Source organism: Tyto alba, unplaced genomic scaffold (assembly GCF_018691265.1).
Source record: "Tyto alba isolate M040663 unplaced genomic scaffold, T.alba_DEE_v4.0 Super-Scaffold_9, whole genome shotgun sequence".
In the NCBI taxonomy this organism is placed as follows: Eukaryota; Metazoa; Chordata; class Aves; order Strigiformes; family Tytonidae; genus Tyto; species Tyto alba.
The window spans coordinates 42,152,986-42,169,575 of NW_024881330.1; the positions used below are offsets into that span (position 1 = coordinate 42,152,986).

Here is a 16,590-nt window from a genome sequence, read left to right on the forward strand (position 1 = left end):
GGAAGTGCTTTGAAACTCACTCTGGTTTTGGAACGTTGCAAGGTGACGGGCCAAGACCTGAGAGACGTGCCTAAAGGACGAGCTCAGAAGATGCATTTGTGTGCGCCCTGAAGAAGGGCACACAAGTGGCTGATGGCAAAACCGTGTTCCCTGACACCCAGAGATACCCCCCGTTGTGCTAAAAAGACACCGATCCTTGGGTCTTTACATGGAGAAATCCGGAGCTGACACTTAGGTTGCAGGGATGTTGCAGGGGCTGTTTGGCGGAGCTGTGTGAGCAGCCCGGCTGGGAAATTCCTCTGAGCAAGGAAACCCTCGGGCAGAGCCCAGACGATGATGTCCTGCCCTCCCCACCTCTGCCCTGGGCCACAGCATTCTGAAATAACTGAAATAACACAGCAGTGCCCTTACAAGTACTTCCCTGGGGCGTGTACATGGATAATACTCTGCTCCGATGGAGCAGGCTGGGCTGCCTGACAGCCTCACCGTCTGACAGCTGAAACAGGAGGTCTGAAGCGATTTCAAGCCTGGGTTTAGAGCACAGTCCTTCGCCACTCCGCCACACACTTGCAAAAACATCTCTGTTCTGTTTTCCTATGGAAAGCTAAAATTTCCTCGCCACTGAAAATCAACTTTTTTTAAGTACTCTGGACTGCACCAAGATATTCTGGTGGCAGGAATACCGAGATACCTGTGTTGGAACAGCTATACTAGCACTGGCCGAATGGTTCACACTCCGTAGTAGGATTCCCCTCCTTCCTTGGTATTAGGAGGCAGGAAGATTTGTGCGTGAGGGGACGACAGTTAAAGCAAACAGCGAGTATGAAGCATATGAAAGCAGAGAGTAAACCAAGTGAAAACAACCCAGTTTTCTACTGATTTGTTCAATGAGTTACTGCAAGTAATTTTTTCCTTCTGCTATTTATGGGGTTTCCCTCTACATGTTACCATGGTCACTGTGGTGTAACGTTAATTTGATTATATAACCCCCGAGCTGCACAGAGACCCAGATGTTATTTCAGAACCACTACACTTGGGGAAAGATTTTTTTTAAAACCTGTACATTAAAACTTCATGGAACAGTGGTTTTTTACCATCACACTAATGGGGCCTCCTTCAGAGAAGGGCACAACTCTAACTGTCCTACCACGAAGAGAGAGTTGCTCAGCCCCGCGGGTGCGCTGCTCCCCTCGCGGCTGCAAGCAGGCTTCAGCCTTGGAACGCGATTGTTTTAACTCTGTGTTCCATCGCTTCTCTTCATGCCATGCACCGGAAAAAGAAACTGGTGGGCTTGGTTTATTATTGGACCTCACTAAGGTAAACCTAAGAGATCAGGAGCTCAAGAGCACAGTGGAAGGTACAGAACAGTATGTATTTATTGCATTTAGTCCAAATAGTAACTTGCAAAAAAAAAAAACCAAAACCAACCTGCTTTTTTTCTACAGCTTATTTTGTGGCTTAAAATTAGTAAAAAACCCCCAAACTCTCTGAGTATTTACTTTATAGTAGCAAGGTAACTTCTTTGTAGCCTGATGTATCACATACAAAATACTATTTGAATCCCCAAAAGGTATTAAAACTCTGGGCATGAGATGTCAGGAAATGTAACGGCATCTCAGCCCATGTTCACTTTTTTCTACAATATAAAGCAGAATAACGTCTTACAGAAACTCGTTATCATGAATGAAGCTGTCCTCTATGAAATGTTTGTTGGCTGAAATTACCAACAATGAAGTGAAAATACTCATAGATCTATTTTAGGCTTAACAGATTGATGGCTCCACAGCCCTGGGGAACCTTCACCTGTTCTGCCCGCGTGGGAAGCTGAGGGCAAACTTTTATCACAATCCAGTAGAATGTATTCTGACTTCAAGTTGTATTTAAGAAATAAAATTAAAAAAAGAGACCTTTTGTACTTGTGGGTTACGGAGAGGAACAGCCATGAAGAAGGATATTCTTCTGGTTTTGGTGCTTTATGTGCTCAGCAGAGACCATTGATAAATTGTTCCTTTTTACCAGTAAGTTCATTATATTGGAAGTAAACATTAAAACAGTAAATGTTGAACCTTTTATGTTTCAGCTTCCACATTTTAAATACTGGGCACTCAACAAAATCTGACTACTTTCCTGAAGGTAAAAGTAAATTCACTGGTATTTCCCCCCTAGAGCTTCCTTTTACAGGAGCAGCATCAGCAAAATCTAAAAATGCTTCTAAAGCTACTTCTTAACTTCAGGGAGGAAGAGGACCAAATAATAAGACAACAGCATTTCTGTAAGCAGCAACAAGCCCAATATAGTGAAATGCTAGTGTACACAATACTGTGACATACACAGTATAAATTAATTTATTCTTCATTTGGCCTCATGACTGTTCCTTGGCTTTTTTTTGTAGCTTGTAGTAAAAATTTAACAGCATTATTACATTCATGTGCTATTGCTACAGTAAGTTTGGACCTCCTGCAATACTAGCACTTTTGACAACATCCCCTGCCTCCTAGTAGCAAACTTCTAAGGAATATTGAAGAACAGAAAATTTCTCTCCATTACAATTTCCTTTCCTGGCACTATCACAGCACTTTTTCCCTTGCTGTAGTACAGTAGCAAAATGCAGTGACACAAGTTAGTCAAATTATCTTCAAAGTAATCTAAAATACCTTACATGAAGCATGGATGTAGCAATCATTAACAGTTTCGCACTTGTCTGGTACCGGATGGACAGTAAAGTTAGAAAAAAAAAAATAATTTCCCAAGTGCTATTTTACTGCACTGCAAACTTGCACTGAGTCAGGTTGCATACATGTTTTTTAACATCCCATACACACACACAAACACTCTGGTCTCCTAACTGATTTGATGAGTTGGATTTCATTCCTTAAAGGGAAAAAAAAAAAAAAAAATCCTCTGATATGGTTATTCTACAGAGTTTTGTTTATCAGTACTAATGCATGGTTCAGTGCTTAGTCTCTGCTGCCTTCAGCATCCTGCTGCACTCCAAGCAGAGGAGAAACAGCACTAATTTATTGTCTTAGAAACTATGCTCCTACACTCTTACCTAAAAAACAAGCTCAAAATTGATCTCGGGTACTTACTGTAAGTGCATTTCAGTGACTTTCAGTGCCACAGCCATGCCCTAGACACTTCTGTCCCAACTCCTATTCTGCTTGGAGAAGTGCCCAGAAGACATTTTCCCCCCCAAATCCCATGTGGGAGCCGACAGCTGGGCTCCCTCTGTCCTCCTTGAAGCCCGTGCAAGGATACAAAGAGCCTCAAAAAAGAGGGGGACACATACTCCTCTGGTTACTGAGACAAACCTCCAGGCAGGTGTCATCAAAGTATCTTTGTAATGAAGAGGGCTGTCAAGAAGGAAAAAAAAATCAAGTAAAACCAAAAACCAGAGGGTAGAGCCCTGCTCTTTCCCCGTGCTGCAACAAGCTGGGGTACCTGCTGTAAGGAACGTGTGGGCCTTCATCCTACAAAGAAAACCTGAAAAGCTTTCCCAGGGAGGTGAACTGCAGTTCACTTCTGGTGTTGTACCTGACCTAGTTTCACCTGATGTTCAGATGCTTTTGTTTCTCAAGCACAGACAGCAGTTCTTGACACACAGCAGCTTTCAGGCTATTCTTTTTGACCCCCCCGAACGCTCAAAACCAGAACACAGAAGTAGCACACGTGAGAGTTGCCAAGAAATCCTCAACTTCCCTTCAAATGGTGGGATCTGAACCTTGCAAGACTGCATTTTATAAAGATCTTTTTTCCTACATTGACAGCTACTCTACACTTAGAATTTTGTCAAAATTATTATAAAACATTTATTGACATAGCAATAAACAGAAAAAAAATTTATGTAAACAAATTAAAGCGGAAAATGGCTTTAAGTCATTTCTGACCAGCCAGCTGTACAAAAGCTTAAGCAAAGCAGCAGTCAGGGAGGTTGGGTTCGGAAGAATCCACACTGAGTTCAGGAGATGTCATGCCTTATTAGATCACCAAAATAAGCTGTTATTGTCTTCAGTTTGTTATTAAGAAAATTTTGTTCTATTTCAACTTTCCCTCCTGGCCCTGCTAAGGAAGCCACCTGAAAAACAAAGAGCAAAAAGCAAATCAATCAATGAACAGGAAAAGAGGCAAAACCCCAAACCTTCTATTCACAGGAAATACCATGTAAAACGCATCTTTGGCTATGTTAATACTGGTGACAATATTTCTTGTCACCTAATGTCCTCTTTCAGTGTCTCCCTTTACTCACAGGAGTGAGTTGGGGCTTTCTTGTGACAGAAAAATTCTCCTCACCTCAAGCCATGAAAATAAGAGGACTTCAGAACTAGAGATAAATAGCCATCATTTCACACACTGTGCTAAGGTGAGAGATGCTAGACTCTGGTTTACTTGGCACTTCAGACACCTGGTTGCGGCAAAAAGCAAGCTGTCAACTGTGCTTTGAAGGTGTCAATATCCCAAGTTTTGGCAGAAGAGTAAAATCAAATCCTGGAATTAGAAAGCATAAAGGTTGCACTGAAGATTGGGTGTGGGAGGGGAAACAACTCAAACAGAAACAGCCCCAAACAAGCAGAGAAGCTCACAAAAAACAGTTGCCTTTTTCTGTTGTCGCTATTGCAACCAAAAAAAAAAAAAAAACCACAAACCAGAACGGCTGGTGTGTGTGTGCACTGAAGTCTCAGGTGGTGTTTGAGGGGAAGGCTGTGGGCAGCTGAGTAACTGCAGGCAGGGAGAGCCCACGGGGCAGCGGCGGGGCCCAGCCCTCCTGCTTACAATCACTGGGGTGAGAATTTCACCATTCCCGCTCTGCTAACTGAGCCTAGTGCTTCATGATTACAGACAGACGTTTTGCAGTGGACTTGGCATTTTGGACAGGAGCACACAACACCCCCCTCCTTGCCCAGTACCACCCCTTTGAGGGATGACCACCATACTGCACAGACAGAGGGAAGAGAACACCACCAAAATTGAGCCTTGACTGCTTCCCCCCCTCCGACCCCGTCGTGGGACCCCAAGGACCTGTGCAGCAGTGGGGGTCCCTGCCCCACAGCCAGCTCTGCTCTGTGTTGCTGTTTGCCCTGCCTGCTGCAGGAAAACTATTTCTACAGTTCCCTACGCAGGGAAATTTTCCAGGTAGACAAAAAGGGATCAAGGTCCACAAGCCTGCAGTAGATTTTAACTGATCTTTAACCCAAGAAGTCCATGAGGTTAGCAGCTGAAGCTTAAAAGTTCAGGTTGCATTATTAACACTTCTAAACTCCTTTGAGACTTGATTCTGTAGTGCAGGTTTAAATATAAACAAGCTGAACTTCCTCTATTTTACTGTAAGTAAAAAACCAGCCTACTATCAGGAGGAAATAACAGATTAATCTAAATAATACTTTGAACATTGATTGACTTGCCCAGAAAACTACCACGCTTATCTAAACTAAGCATTTACTTTTCTGGTTTGTTTTTTTCCTCTCTTCATTTTTTTTTTTGTTTCTGCAGACAAAAGCATTAACAGTTTCTTCATCCTTCAATTTAATGGTAATGGGAAAAAAATCTCCAGATTCAAAGAGGAACCTGCCACTGAAGTAAAAAAGCAGAAGCTGGCTGACTTATAAATAGCACAAGAATCTGAAATTGGCAAGTGATCAGGAATGTTAATTTTACCACTTATCTTTTCTTACTTGAAATCCTAAAAGCAGTTAACATTGTGGGGCAATCCACATTGTTTTTCATAGGAAGACGTTAAGTTTGTATTTCTAATTTATTACAAAAAAAAAGCTGGAATGTCCCTTCCAAAAAGTGTTAGAGACTTTATAGCTAATGTTTAAGTACTCGAAAATTAATTGGATTAGTCAACTTAATATTATTATATTGAAAGTACTGTCTCAGGGTTACATACTCCTGCTTTCAGGGCACAATTTCTGTCACTAACATATCTGAGTGATGCATTGATATTAAACACAAGTGTTTACTAAATATTTCTCTTAGAAGACCAAGTGAAGCAAAATGCTTCATCGGTAACACAGGCAAATGCTGCTCCTCTGCTGAGGGGTGACATCCACTGAAGGACACCCGAGAAGTTACATATGCTGTGTCTAATCTATGGGTTAAATCCAAGATAACCAAAACTAATTTCAAACGACTACTAAAAAAAAAAAAAAATCTAATAAGCACATGGGCGTAAGCACCACTTGCTCCTCAACCCCCCCATATACTCAGAGGAGAGAAACGCAAATCCTCCACAATGATGCTTATTTGTAAATTGTTGGAGGTTGCAAATTTAATTACGGAGGAGTTGCCAAGTTTTCCTCGTAAAGGCTCAGTCAACCCTGATCGTGTAATGAGGGAGAGCTGCCACACACCAAGCTTCAGAAAGGTGCCGGCTTGGCGGAGGGACACCCTCTAAAAATAACAGCAGTCTGAGGCACAGTGACGTTTTGAGAAAAACAAAGGTGCTCACCTATTTTTAGAAAAACTGTCACACATCTCCTGTTTCTGTAGTGAACTACAACGGTGAGTACAGAAAGGCTTCTTAATTTCTTTTAAGAATCGGACTAGTCCAAAATTTGTTTATTTTGCATTTTCCTGTGCAAATATGATGGTTCCCCGCCGGCAGCTCTCCTCATCCTGGTATGTTCTTTAGTCCAAACCCATGCCTCCCCAGGCAGCAGCAAAGGATGCAGCTTCAGCCGACACCTCCCTGCATCCCTCTCACCTGGATGCTTCCTCCTTCAGCTCAGCGGCTGCTGATGGAAAAAGTCCACAGCTACAGAGCATTAAAAAAGCAGCCAGGAGGTTTGGTCTCAAGTTTAAAATAGGAGACATCAGAAAAGGAACATAAAAAAGGAAATGAACATGGAAGATTACTTCAGGAGTACAAGTTGTTTAAGGTGCAAACTTGCTTTATTCTGTTCAGGTATATTTTTGAACTCAAATGTTTTCCTGTTGGCCTTGCAGGCTCTTTTTATCATATTGAAATTCCTTCAAGTAAAGTAACTTCCTATCTGTTCCAGCCACCAATTAAGGTAACTGTGGATAAAAAGTTTATCATCATGTCTCCCCCCGCTTCCAAGAAAATCTTCTGGGGTATGAGAAATACATACCCAATACGTTTGGCTTGACAGGCAGTCACAAAAAGACACTGGGATTCCTTTCATTTTATAGAACACTAGTAAAGAGAGGAACCCCCCCTCCCTCTGCAACCTAAAGGCTAGGGAAAAAAAAACCTCCAACCCACTTGGGTTAAAAAAAAAAAAAAAAAGCAATGGTATTCTATACACTGAATGTAATAAAACAAAATGGTCTTAGCCAGAATTTTTCAAAATGTACAGGTCTGCAGATGAATTATGCCACTGTCACAGTGGTGCTGCCACCCTTTGACAGGCCAAAGGTTTATTTATTTATTTATTAAACGTGAGGAGGGTAATTACAATTCAGTATCCAAGTGCTATGAGCTTTAGGAAGACAGAAGTCCAGGAGTGCCACTCTGGCTTGGTGTATGCTGGGAGTATCTTTTCTGGCTTTGTCTTTTATCAAGGACAGAGAAGAAATGTGAGTTTAAAGTGGAGCGGTTAAAAGCGGCCATTATTAAGATGATAGTCATAGCTGAAGTGTACGCAATTATATTCACTTTGAAAGGATCAGCCTGCAAAACACATCAACCCACAGTCTCTTACCTGCCAACTCCCCTAACGCCCAGCTATCTTAAAAATACAACCAAATGAATCTGAGTTCATCTCCTGGTCTCTCACTCCCTGCTTTGCTCATTATTATATTTACTCCTAAAAAACCATGACATGGCTTGGCAGGTCTCTATTCTAAAATCAAGCTAAACGAACAGGGCCAGGGGTAGTTTTATTAGTCCACCTTCCATCAAATTTCTTAATTCACAGAGGTTACCATATATTCTTTTATTAAACGGACCTCTGTGGTATCATCTCCTGTCCTCGGCACGACACCAGATAGAAAATAAACAAGTGAGTTTTACCCATCTTTACACTCCCTTCATCGACCAGTCATTTGGAACAACTGCACTTTCAAAAACAGAAACACAGCAAACATCTTCCCAGCCAGGCACTAGACCTGCAGACAGAACAAGGCTTCGGTATCTAACTCAGTACTTGAGATTCTCTCAAAATGAACAAAGATGAGCTGGGAACAAAGACAAGGGAAAAATAAAAGTATCTGCATGATGTGTATTCTTTGTATCACTACCAAGGTCAAGAGCACTTTGCTTAATTCTGGGCTCAGGGAATCACTCTATACACTAGACAAGGAACAAGAGGTAATTTGTATCTCCTGGGAAGTATTTGGAATATAAGCCAGGTCTGAGACACCAATAGCTCCAACAACTGTTAAATTTCACTAAAATAGGCGTATCTATTGAAAAGAACAAAACCCCAAACACCTGCCTCCAAACCCTAAAAATACCCAAACCCAGGAATCTACCAATTTATGAAGTTTTGCACCAGTCACCAATTCTTTAAATAGTAAAGATGCACACAAAGTTTTCAATACAGGAACAGAGGGACGTCTGAGAAGTGACTGGTTAACGAAAACAAAAAAGTTACACAAAAATTATCAGTGGTGCATAAAGACTAGCATAAACCTTTCCCTGCCTGTCATCCTGCTTCAGTTTTTTAAAACACAGTATCTTGAATGAATAAATGCAGCCAGATTTCCCACACGTCTGTGCAATGTTGCACCATGTCCACCGCACGGGTGCTTTCGTGCGGTGCACCCTCCCAACGCTGCTGCACACACACCACACCCCCCCAAGTGATACACCCCCTGTCCCGTGCTCCTCAAAAGCTGGATCAGCTCCCCCCTCTCAGCAAGGTTCCAAGAACTCAGACATTTTTGAAAACTCTTTCACCCATCAGTGAAGCGTTCATAGACAATGTAGGCTGCGATGCTAGTCTTGACTAACATTTGGGGAAAAAAAACCCCAAACCAGCAGTCTTGACTGAAAGTTAAAAGACAGAACTGGATTTTCCTTTGCACAGGCTTAAGTTAAAACCCTTGAGGTGCTCTCTAAAGTTTTAAAGACAGGGAAAAACTCCTCTCGCAGTTACTGAGCAGTAAGTTACCTGCAGCCATCTAAAAAAATCCCATCAACCTGACAATGTTTTGCGTGTCATGCCTTTATGCTCATAATTTTAAACACAAGTATCTTGTTTGGTCTGTCAAATTTACATACTTACGGTTGACATGGACAGCAATCAACAGTAACAGTTCTCTTAACCATAAAGTTTATGTTAGGAACTTACTTCAGTACTTTATGAAGTGTAAAACTTTGTATATGGTTTGATGAGAAATATTACTCAGAAATGGTTAAATGAAAGAAGAATATTATTATTTCACATATGTTATCCAAAAAGCAGCATTGCTTCTCTCTGTTACCCTACACTATTATACGGGCCAAAATCAGCCGGCTGAAAAAGGGGACATTTTTCAGAAGTTTAATAGCAACTCTAACAGGAAAATGCATAATTTTCAATAAATAAAACAGTTCCTGTTTATGCAACTGGAACTATATTAACATTGGATTGTGAAGTAGGCTCAAATTTTGAAGAAGGGCTGCTTTCTCAGTCATTCCACTTCTTGACACCTTTTTTTATTTTTTTTAATTAGATCTTTTCTCATATCCCATACGACCAAGAAGCTTGATGGTGCAAAAGCTGTAGAGCAAGTTAATAAGGTCCACAATGTGACTTCACAACATGGTGGCTATAACCCTCTGAGCAAAGCCACAGTACCACATCTCTTCTAGGGATCTATAGCTAAGCTTCAACTCACCTACACAGAGATAAAGGCTGCTGGACACTGGCAAATCTATCTCAAATTGCACTGGTTTTTCTTTTGTCACAGGATGGATCTCAATAGACCAAAACTTTTCTAACTCACAAAGATAGCTCTCGAGTAGAATAATTATCAGGCATTTTACTTTCAGAATCATCTTCCATTAACAAAGTCACTTGTATTCTGTCTTAAGAGTAGACCAATATTACTCTCATAGATTTGCTTGCTCTGCTAGAATGGTCAAAGATTGAAATATTATCTGAAAATTGGCCTCAGTTATCCTGCTGTTTTGATATACTAACATGACCAAAAATTAAAACTTGCACTACTGTATGCTCATGATGTTAAATATGCAACATTTCCAGCAGCTAAAAATCAGAAAGACTTAATAGATAAGCCCATGGTAAATAGATGTATGCATGAGATCGTCTTTTGGCTAAAAGGGAAAAATATATTTCTGAGTTAAACCACCATCTGTAGATTTGTACAATATGACTGTCTTCGAAGAACGATGAAGTAGTTTAGGATGATCACTGAGGCACAATATGGTATCTGAGCAGTTAACCATCCACAGTCAGGGTAAGTAATAAACTCTCAATTCCTCAGTACTCTGCCTCTCAAACAGATCTCTAGGCTGGTAAAGATGCTGATGTGGGCATCTATCTCACAACATACCAGGTCACTGACATTTTGGCTCATCAGTTTACTGGGGGGCAGTCATCACGCAGCCTGACTCCATTCTAACCATACCTCAACGGCAGCACTCACTCAACTCGCAAGAAGAGTCAGAGCATCACTACGTTAGCATGTGAACACTTGGGAGGCTCTGTCCTGGTGTCTTAAGTAGCTGAGTGTGCCTCCTGCAACGAGGTGAAAAGAAGCTATCCCACCATTAGCAAGACGGTCCTACAGCAATAAATCCCAGGTTCCTCCTTCTTTGCTGCAAATATTAAGATGCAGAAGTATTACCTGGTACAGAAACCAGCCCGTGCAAGAGATTGGACTACTTGGGATGAGTCCTGGTCCCTGATGTGAGTACATGCTCCCCACTCTGCACAATGAGGCAGAGCACAGCTTGTTAAACACTTCATAAACAACATTTAATCATTCTGTCTCAACAAGCTTGCTTCTACAGTCACTCATGGAGGTCTTGCTTACATTCTGTTGGAGTATTAAGACCTAAATGTAGGATCTCCTGAAGACATCACCCTTCTTTCCCTTGATTTGGTGGAAATGAACCAGCCAAGAAGGGGAAGGATGCTGGGAAAAGTTGAACATTGCCTGACTGCAGGTTCCTTGCTGCCAGTAGAGTCAATCAACAGCAGAGCAAGGGGAAGAAATTTATTTTCATTCAAATTTTGCCAAGTCGTGAATATTCACTCTTTTTAAAAATTTACTTTAATAATATCAGCTTAAATTAGTACCGTTAATTCTTCTCACAGAAGGCAAGAACAGTTTTCAACTACCCAAGTATCTATCAATTGTTTTCACTTAATTTTGCTGGGGTATAATTTTGATTTAAATATGCAAGCCTATTTGAAACAGTTATTTCTAATTCTGACCTACTCAGAATTCCTGAAAAGTAGGAGAAACTTTTTGTTTTGCTTTTCAAAAACACCATTGGCAGTCAAATACAAGTTTAGCCCCCCAGAACTGAAGTAATATTAACATATTTCTGACTGGTAGTTTCTACAACTCCCCCTTGGTTTTTTTGCCTGTTTTAAACGGATGTGAAAAAAGCTTAAAGAAATAAAAGACTCAGGGGTAAAGATGTTGCAGTGAGATGGGTATCAACAAGTGTGTCACACATGAGCTACATAATAGGCACTATTAATAGAACTATGTATTTTTTTATGTATGTCCACACACATGCATATAAAAACCACTGAGTATACCTTAACTGGGAAGAATATTTTGAAAGATTGATTCGACCTAAAAATGGACCTGCACACCTTACAAATTTTGTAACAAGTACACGCTTGTAAATAAGGAGAGTTGATGCAGTTAAGCAAAATGTTTCACATTTCTTGTCAAGGCACCAACCATATTCCACCGGTTCGCTGCTCCCTCTTGAGGCAGAAGTCCAGAAGTTCGTTTATCCTCTTCAACCTAAACTCAGTGAATTTTGTAAGGGAATTCAAAGAACCTGGTCTCTCTCTAACACTACACAGAAAAGGCCATGCCTGCAGACACAATAAGCACTGTTTTTACAAGAAAATCATCTGGAACAAGGTTCAATGTCTTGTCTACCAATAAGGCAATGAACACCGAGTCCTCCGACACAGCTGGGTCAAGGTCAGCTGCCACCTTGCTTTCACAGCAGCAGCAGGATCCCTATTCTGTGTTAGCTATCTAACTGTAAAACGGAGCACATATCCTCCCCTAAATTTGCACCACCTTCCCTAAATGTTAAGCAGTATTTTTATTGTAAGGCTGCTTCTAACTGCTGGACGTTCATTTCCATTTCTGCTTGAGACACACTGTCAGACAAGGAAACTTGCACAGATACACTGGCCTGCAGTCAGTATAAACATCTTCAGGGAGGTTTGCAACGGCAACTAAGTCAGTTTCTAAATCAATTTGAATTGACAAAGCACACAAGGACACCTTGGTTGTAGATTTAAGACAGTCAACAAGAGACAAGAGGCAGAGTAGTTAAGTTTTAACAACTGCCACCTTACATGTTAAACAGACCACCTATTCTAGGAGCTAAGCGATATCTGAAAGCCTTACACGTGTATGAGCATACAGAGTTCATTTCTGAGGACACAGAATAGGCAAGTCTTACGTGCCTGAGCAGTGTTATATAAATCAAACATAGGTTTTTAAGTTTCCATTCAAATCTAAGGCATCAGATAATCTTTTCAACAAATACTGCCTTATCCAGGTTATTCAGTTTTCAGGTATTAATCTGCAAAAAATGTTCAAGATTTACTTCATCAAGCGTTTACAGGCCCCTGGAGTTTACGGACTACATTCACAAGCCAAGCTACATCACTACACCCTCACAGTGGTGTCCACAGGCTCTGGCAAGGCAGCTGTTGCAGCAGAAGCCACCCTACCTGGTCTATGAGAAAAGTAAGACAGATGAGAACTTGTGGGCAAAACCATGAGCAAACTGAGAAAACAACTGTCTATACTAACCATTAGGGAACTTCAATGATAAATCTTTTTTTCTGGAGATTCACAGCCCTGGAAGTGTAGTGGCAGTAAATTCAAAAACTTCATGCTTAAATACAGCCAGAGATGATGGCAGCCAAACCCATAACCAGTCTCCTATGGACCAGAGTATCCACTAAGGTCATGTTTGGGATGGTCACGTTTGATACCCCTCTGTCCACGCAGGATTAAGACTGCATTTCCCTAAAAAGTGGGCTAGATTAATATTCTCTTTCCCCTTCCCTGCTCTCAGAGCATTATCCTTTAGGGTTTTTTTTCTTATACTGGCACAATCTCTAGAGAAAACCATGAGGAGCTGGTTTCTCCTCCTGAGAGTAGCCTACAGCCTTGACAACTGAACTGAAGCCAGGCCTCCAGCCACACGCTTTTAACAGCTAAGCCGTGACCACAAAGCCATGTTTTTGAGCAACAGCAGTTACTCTTCAGCCATTTGTGTAAAGGCAAATCCCTGGATGTACGCCAAGGAACACTCAGAGCACATCAACAACATTCAGTCCAAGATGTAGAGGTGACAAGACACCTAACCCAACCACATCGAGGTGCTGAGCTCTTCTGCAGGAATAGGTGCAGGCCTGTGGATAGTACTCTTAGATGCTTTTGTGGGAAAGTGAGTGAAGTGGCCTTTGCCCATTTATGAATCCAGTAAAAAGCACTCATGAGCAGAGCAGAAACTGGTAAGGTCATTCTTCATCGTGCTAATGAAACATTTGATAAAATGCAGTGGTTAGAAGTTGAAACTTGAGAAAATTTGTCTAAAATTAAGGTCCCTGTTCAGAGATTCAGGAGCCACTTTGGTATTTCACCAGGCTGAAATGCAAATTGCAACTGAATCATCACCTGCCATACAAATGGTGCTGGGCATAGCGCGGGCTCAGAGCGTGCTAATACTCAGGCCATGGGAATTGCAGCCTGTTTCTCAAGCCAGCAGTTTGCCACCAACAATTCTGCAAGCCACCATGCAGCCTAAGACCTTGCCTGCTGTAAGTCAGGCACAGCTTTTGGAAAGACAGGAAATAATCCTGGAAAGTTCTCCAGCATGTTGCAGGTAAGGAGAACATCTCACCGCTTCCTTCTTTGCAAAAAGCTACAAGACATAATTAACATAGAAAATACACAGAGGAAACTAAACCAGACACTCTGGGGAATTGTTACAGTCATCTAATTACTTAAAAAAAAAAAAAAATTAGAGCAAAAATCCCTAATACAAAAAAACCCCACACCAGTGAAACAAATTGTGTGTTCATCAAGTCAGTGACGCATATAACTATAATCACCACAATGCAAGAAGCCCACACGGAACCACACACTTGTGTGGACAGCATCAGTACCTCTGGTGGCATGACATTCATTTCTGACCTACTAACCAGTGACAGTAGTGGTTGCAGGCTGTACAGTGATCTCCTGCAACTCCTTCATAAACTGAAAGTCATTAAAGTTTAGGATTCAGCAAATTAACAGATAGTAAGAGCTGGTTGAAATGCTTTTTCTCTTCTTTTATAATGATGTATCTGTCTGGCGCTCAAGAAACCTACCGGCTCTGGATCTTCTATAAGACCCTCCAATCTGTTCCTTTATGAAGGAACAGTATCAACATCATGGAAATAATCTACTACTCCCGTTTCTAAATATATCAAAAGTACTGCAAACACAGAAATCACTTAATACGTACAAACTTAAAACAAAAACACCCCCACATTCAGCTGAACAGACTTATAAGCAGAAACTTCAGACTTACAATACCTATGCTTTGAGCAGGCTGAGCTTTTTGTAATTACCAAGCCCTTATCCAGTAACACACCTGGTCAATGTCAGCATTCCGAGGTAGAAAATACACAATATTGTTTGTGATCTTCTTGGAGAGCCTGAAAATTTCAAATGTAGAAGCCAGTAAAGGAAAAAACAAGAATGGGGAATGAGAAGTCGCTTTATATTCATTCATTTTGAAAGTATGTCCCAAATTCAGTTATTATGCAACTAAATTATAGTTAGTATTCTAGCTGTGCGAACCAAATACTCTTCTGAAATGCAGAAATTAGTACTGTCCAAACAGGAAAACTCTATTTCACCATTACTACCTCAGCAAGTAAAAAAACAAACCAAGCCTCACTTTTAAAGACAATTTAACTGAACTACAGAGAAGTATTTGAGAAACCAGAATGTTGCTTATAGATAGTACATTGGTTTGATATTTCTTTTCTAATCCATTTTGTGGAACCTCTTACACATGCATACAAAGGTTTCATTACTCTGAAAAATATGGCTATATTTTAGCCAAATAAAGAAGCAACTGAGATTATTTTGGGGGGAAAAAACACCCCACCACACTCCATATTTGATGGAACTATTATGCCAATACCTTCCCAGATGAATGAGTGCTGTTAATAAGTTAGCATGGAATTTTATACATTAATTGAAAGGGTCAATATTTTTCTTGCACTCTTCTGTGATTTTGTAAGTCATAGGCAGGTGCTATGATTGAGAAAAGTTTGAGTAAGGTGTTTTAAATAAGACATACCTTTTATAAATCAATTAAAAAATGGAAATAATGACCACGTCATAGTTCATGTAACTAATTATTACCTATATATACATACCACGTGGCTATTTGATTACTTCAGGGTATTTTAATAAAATAATATAAAGGAGTTAAAACTGCTGAATTAATGCTCTAAGTTAAGAAGATACTACAGTTCTCTATAGGATCTTTTAAAAGAATAACTCTTTTTGACTTTTTTTTTTTTAAATAAAAAATTATATTATTTAAATTTAGGTGGTCAGTCGTATAGCTGAGGTTGGGGGAGGAGGACTAAACAAACGCAGCATGCCTGGGACTTCAGCTGCTGGTCATATCAGCCCCAGTCAGCCGACTGGATGTGCAAAGCCACTGTCAGTAGGAGGAGGAGAAGAAAGCGAGAACCGCTCGTAAACGACTGAAAAATCCTGACAATCAATAACTTTGAAAGGATATCCGTCTGGGCAAATCATGGTTTGGACATCGAAGATTTCGGCGGTGGCGTAGTCAGGGCCCCCCCAGGGTGGGCTGAGGAACACAACATCTGCTTGCAGGTCAGCAGCCAGCACCATGAAGTCTCCACACACAAATTCTATCTGATCCGCCACGCCATACACCTCAGCGTTGTTGCGGGCCAGGCTGAGCTTCTCGGGATCAATATCGATGGCGATCACTGCAAAGGGGCGAGATGGCAGGCGCACGGCCTGACGTGAACTCGAACGCCACCCAACCACCAGAAGGACGTTTCAGAGGGAAGGCGCTCTTCTGCAACCGTAAGGTACGAGTCGCATCTGTCACCTACTGTCGTGCAGGGAGCGACTGCTTCCGTTTTGTAGGTCATGGTAGACGTGGAGCTACAGTTCCGCAGAGTGGGAGGACCTGCCCTTGCGTGGCAGGAGCAGAGGTTTCACCAAGAGCAGAACCACTGCATTTACAAACCAGCATGGGAAGCCACACAGCCAAGGCTGGGAAGGCTCAGCCGCTACTGCAAAGCTGGGAAGCTTCTGCTTTTGGCAGGCGTACATCTACTACCATGACAATCCTCCGTATCAGCTCAAGTAGTGCACAGGTAAGGCTGCCCACCTAGGAGAGGGAGTCCTCCTCGCTTC

The 16,590-nt window shown here is 41.3% G+C and overlaps 1 protein-coding gene across 4 annotated transcripts in view; it reads right to left on the reverse strand.

Moving 5' to 3' along the window:
* Nucleotides 1-16,590, reverse strand: part of TGS1 (trimethylguanosine synthase 1) — a 57,788-nt gene that overhangs the window by 26,067 nt on the left and 15,131 nt on the right. For 2 of the 4 annotated variants that reach the window (XR_006164737.1, XM_042786333.1), the window contains exons 11-12: nucleotides 15,938-16,154; nucleotides 14,768-14,846 (exon numbers count right to left, since the gene is read on the reverse strand). Coding sequence is in view for 3 of the 4 variants with exons in the window: in XM_042786333.1 (XP_042642267.1) it covers nucleotides 14,768-14,846; nucleotides 15,938-16,154 (296 nt within the window). In the remaining variant the exon portion in view is untranslated. The other 2 variants (XM_042786331.1, XM_042786332.1) reach the window with 2 other exon arrangements.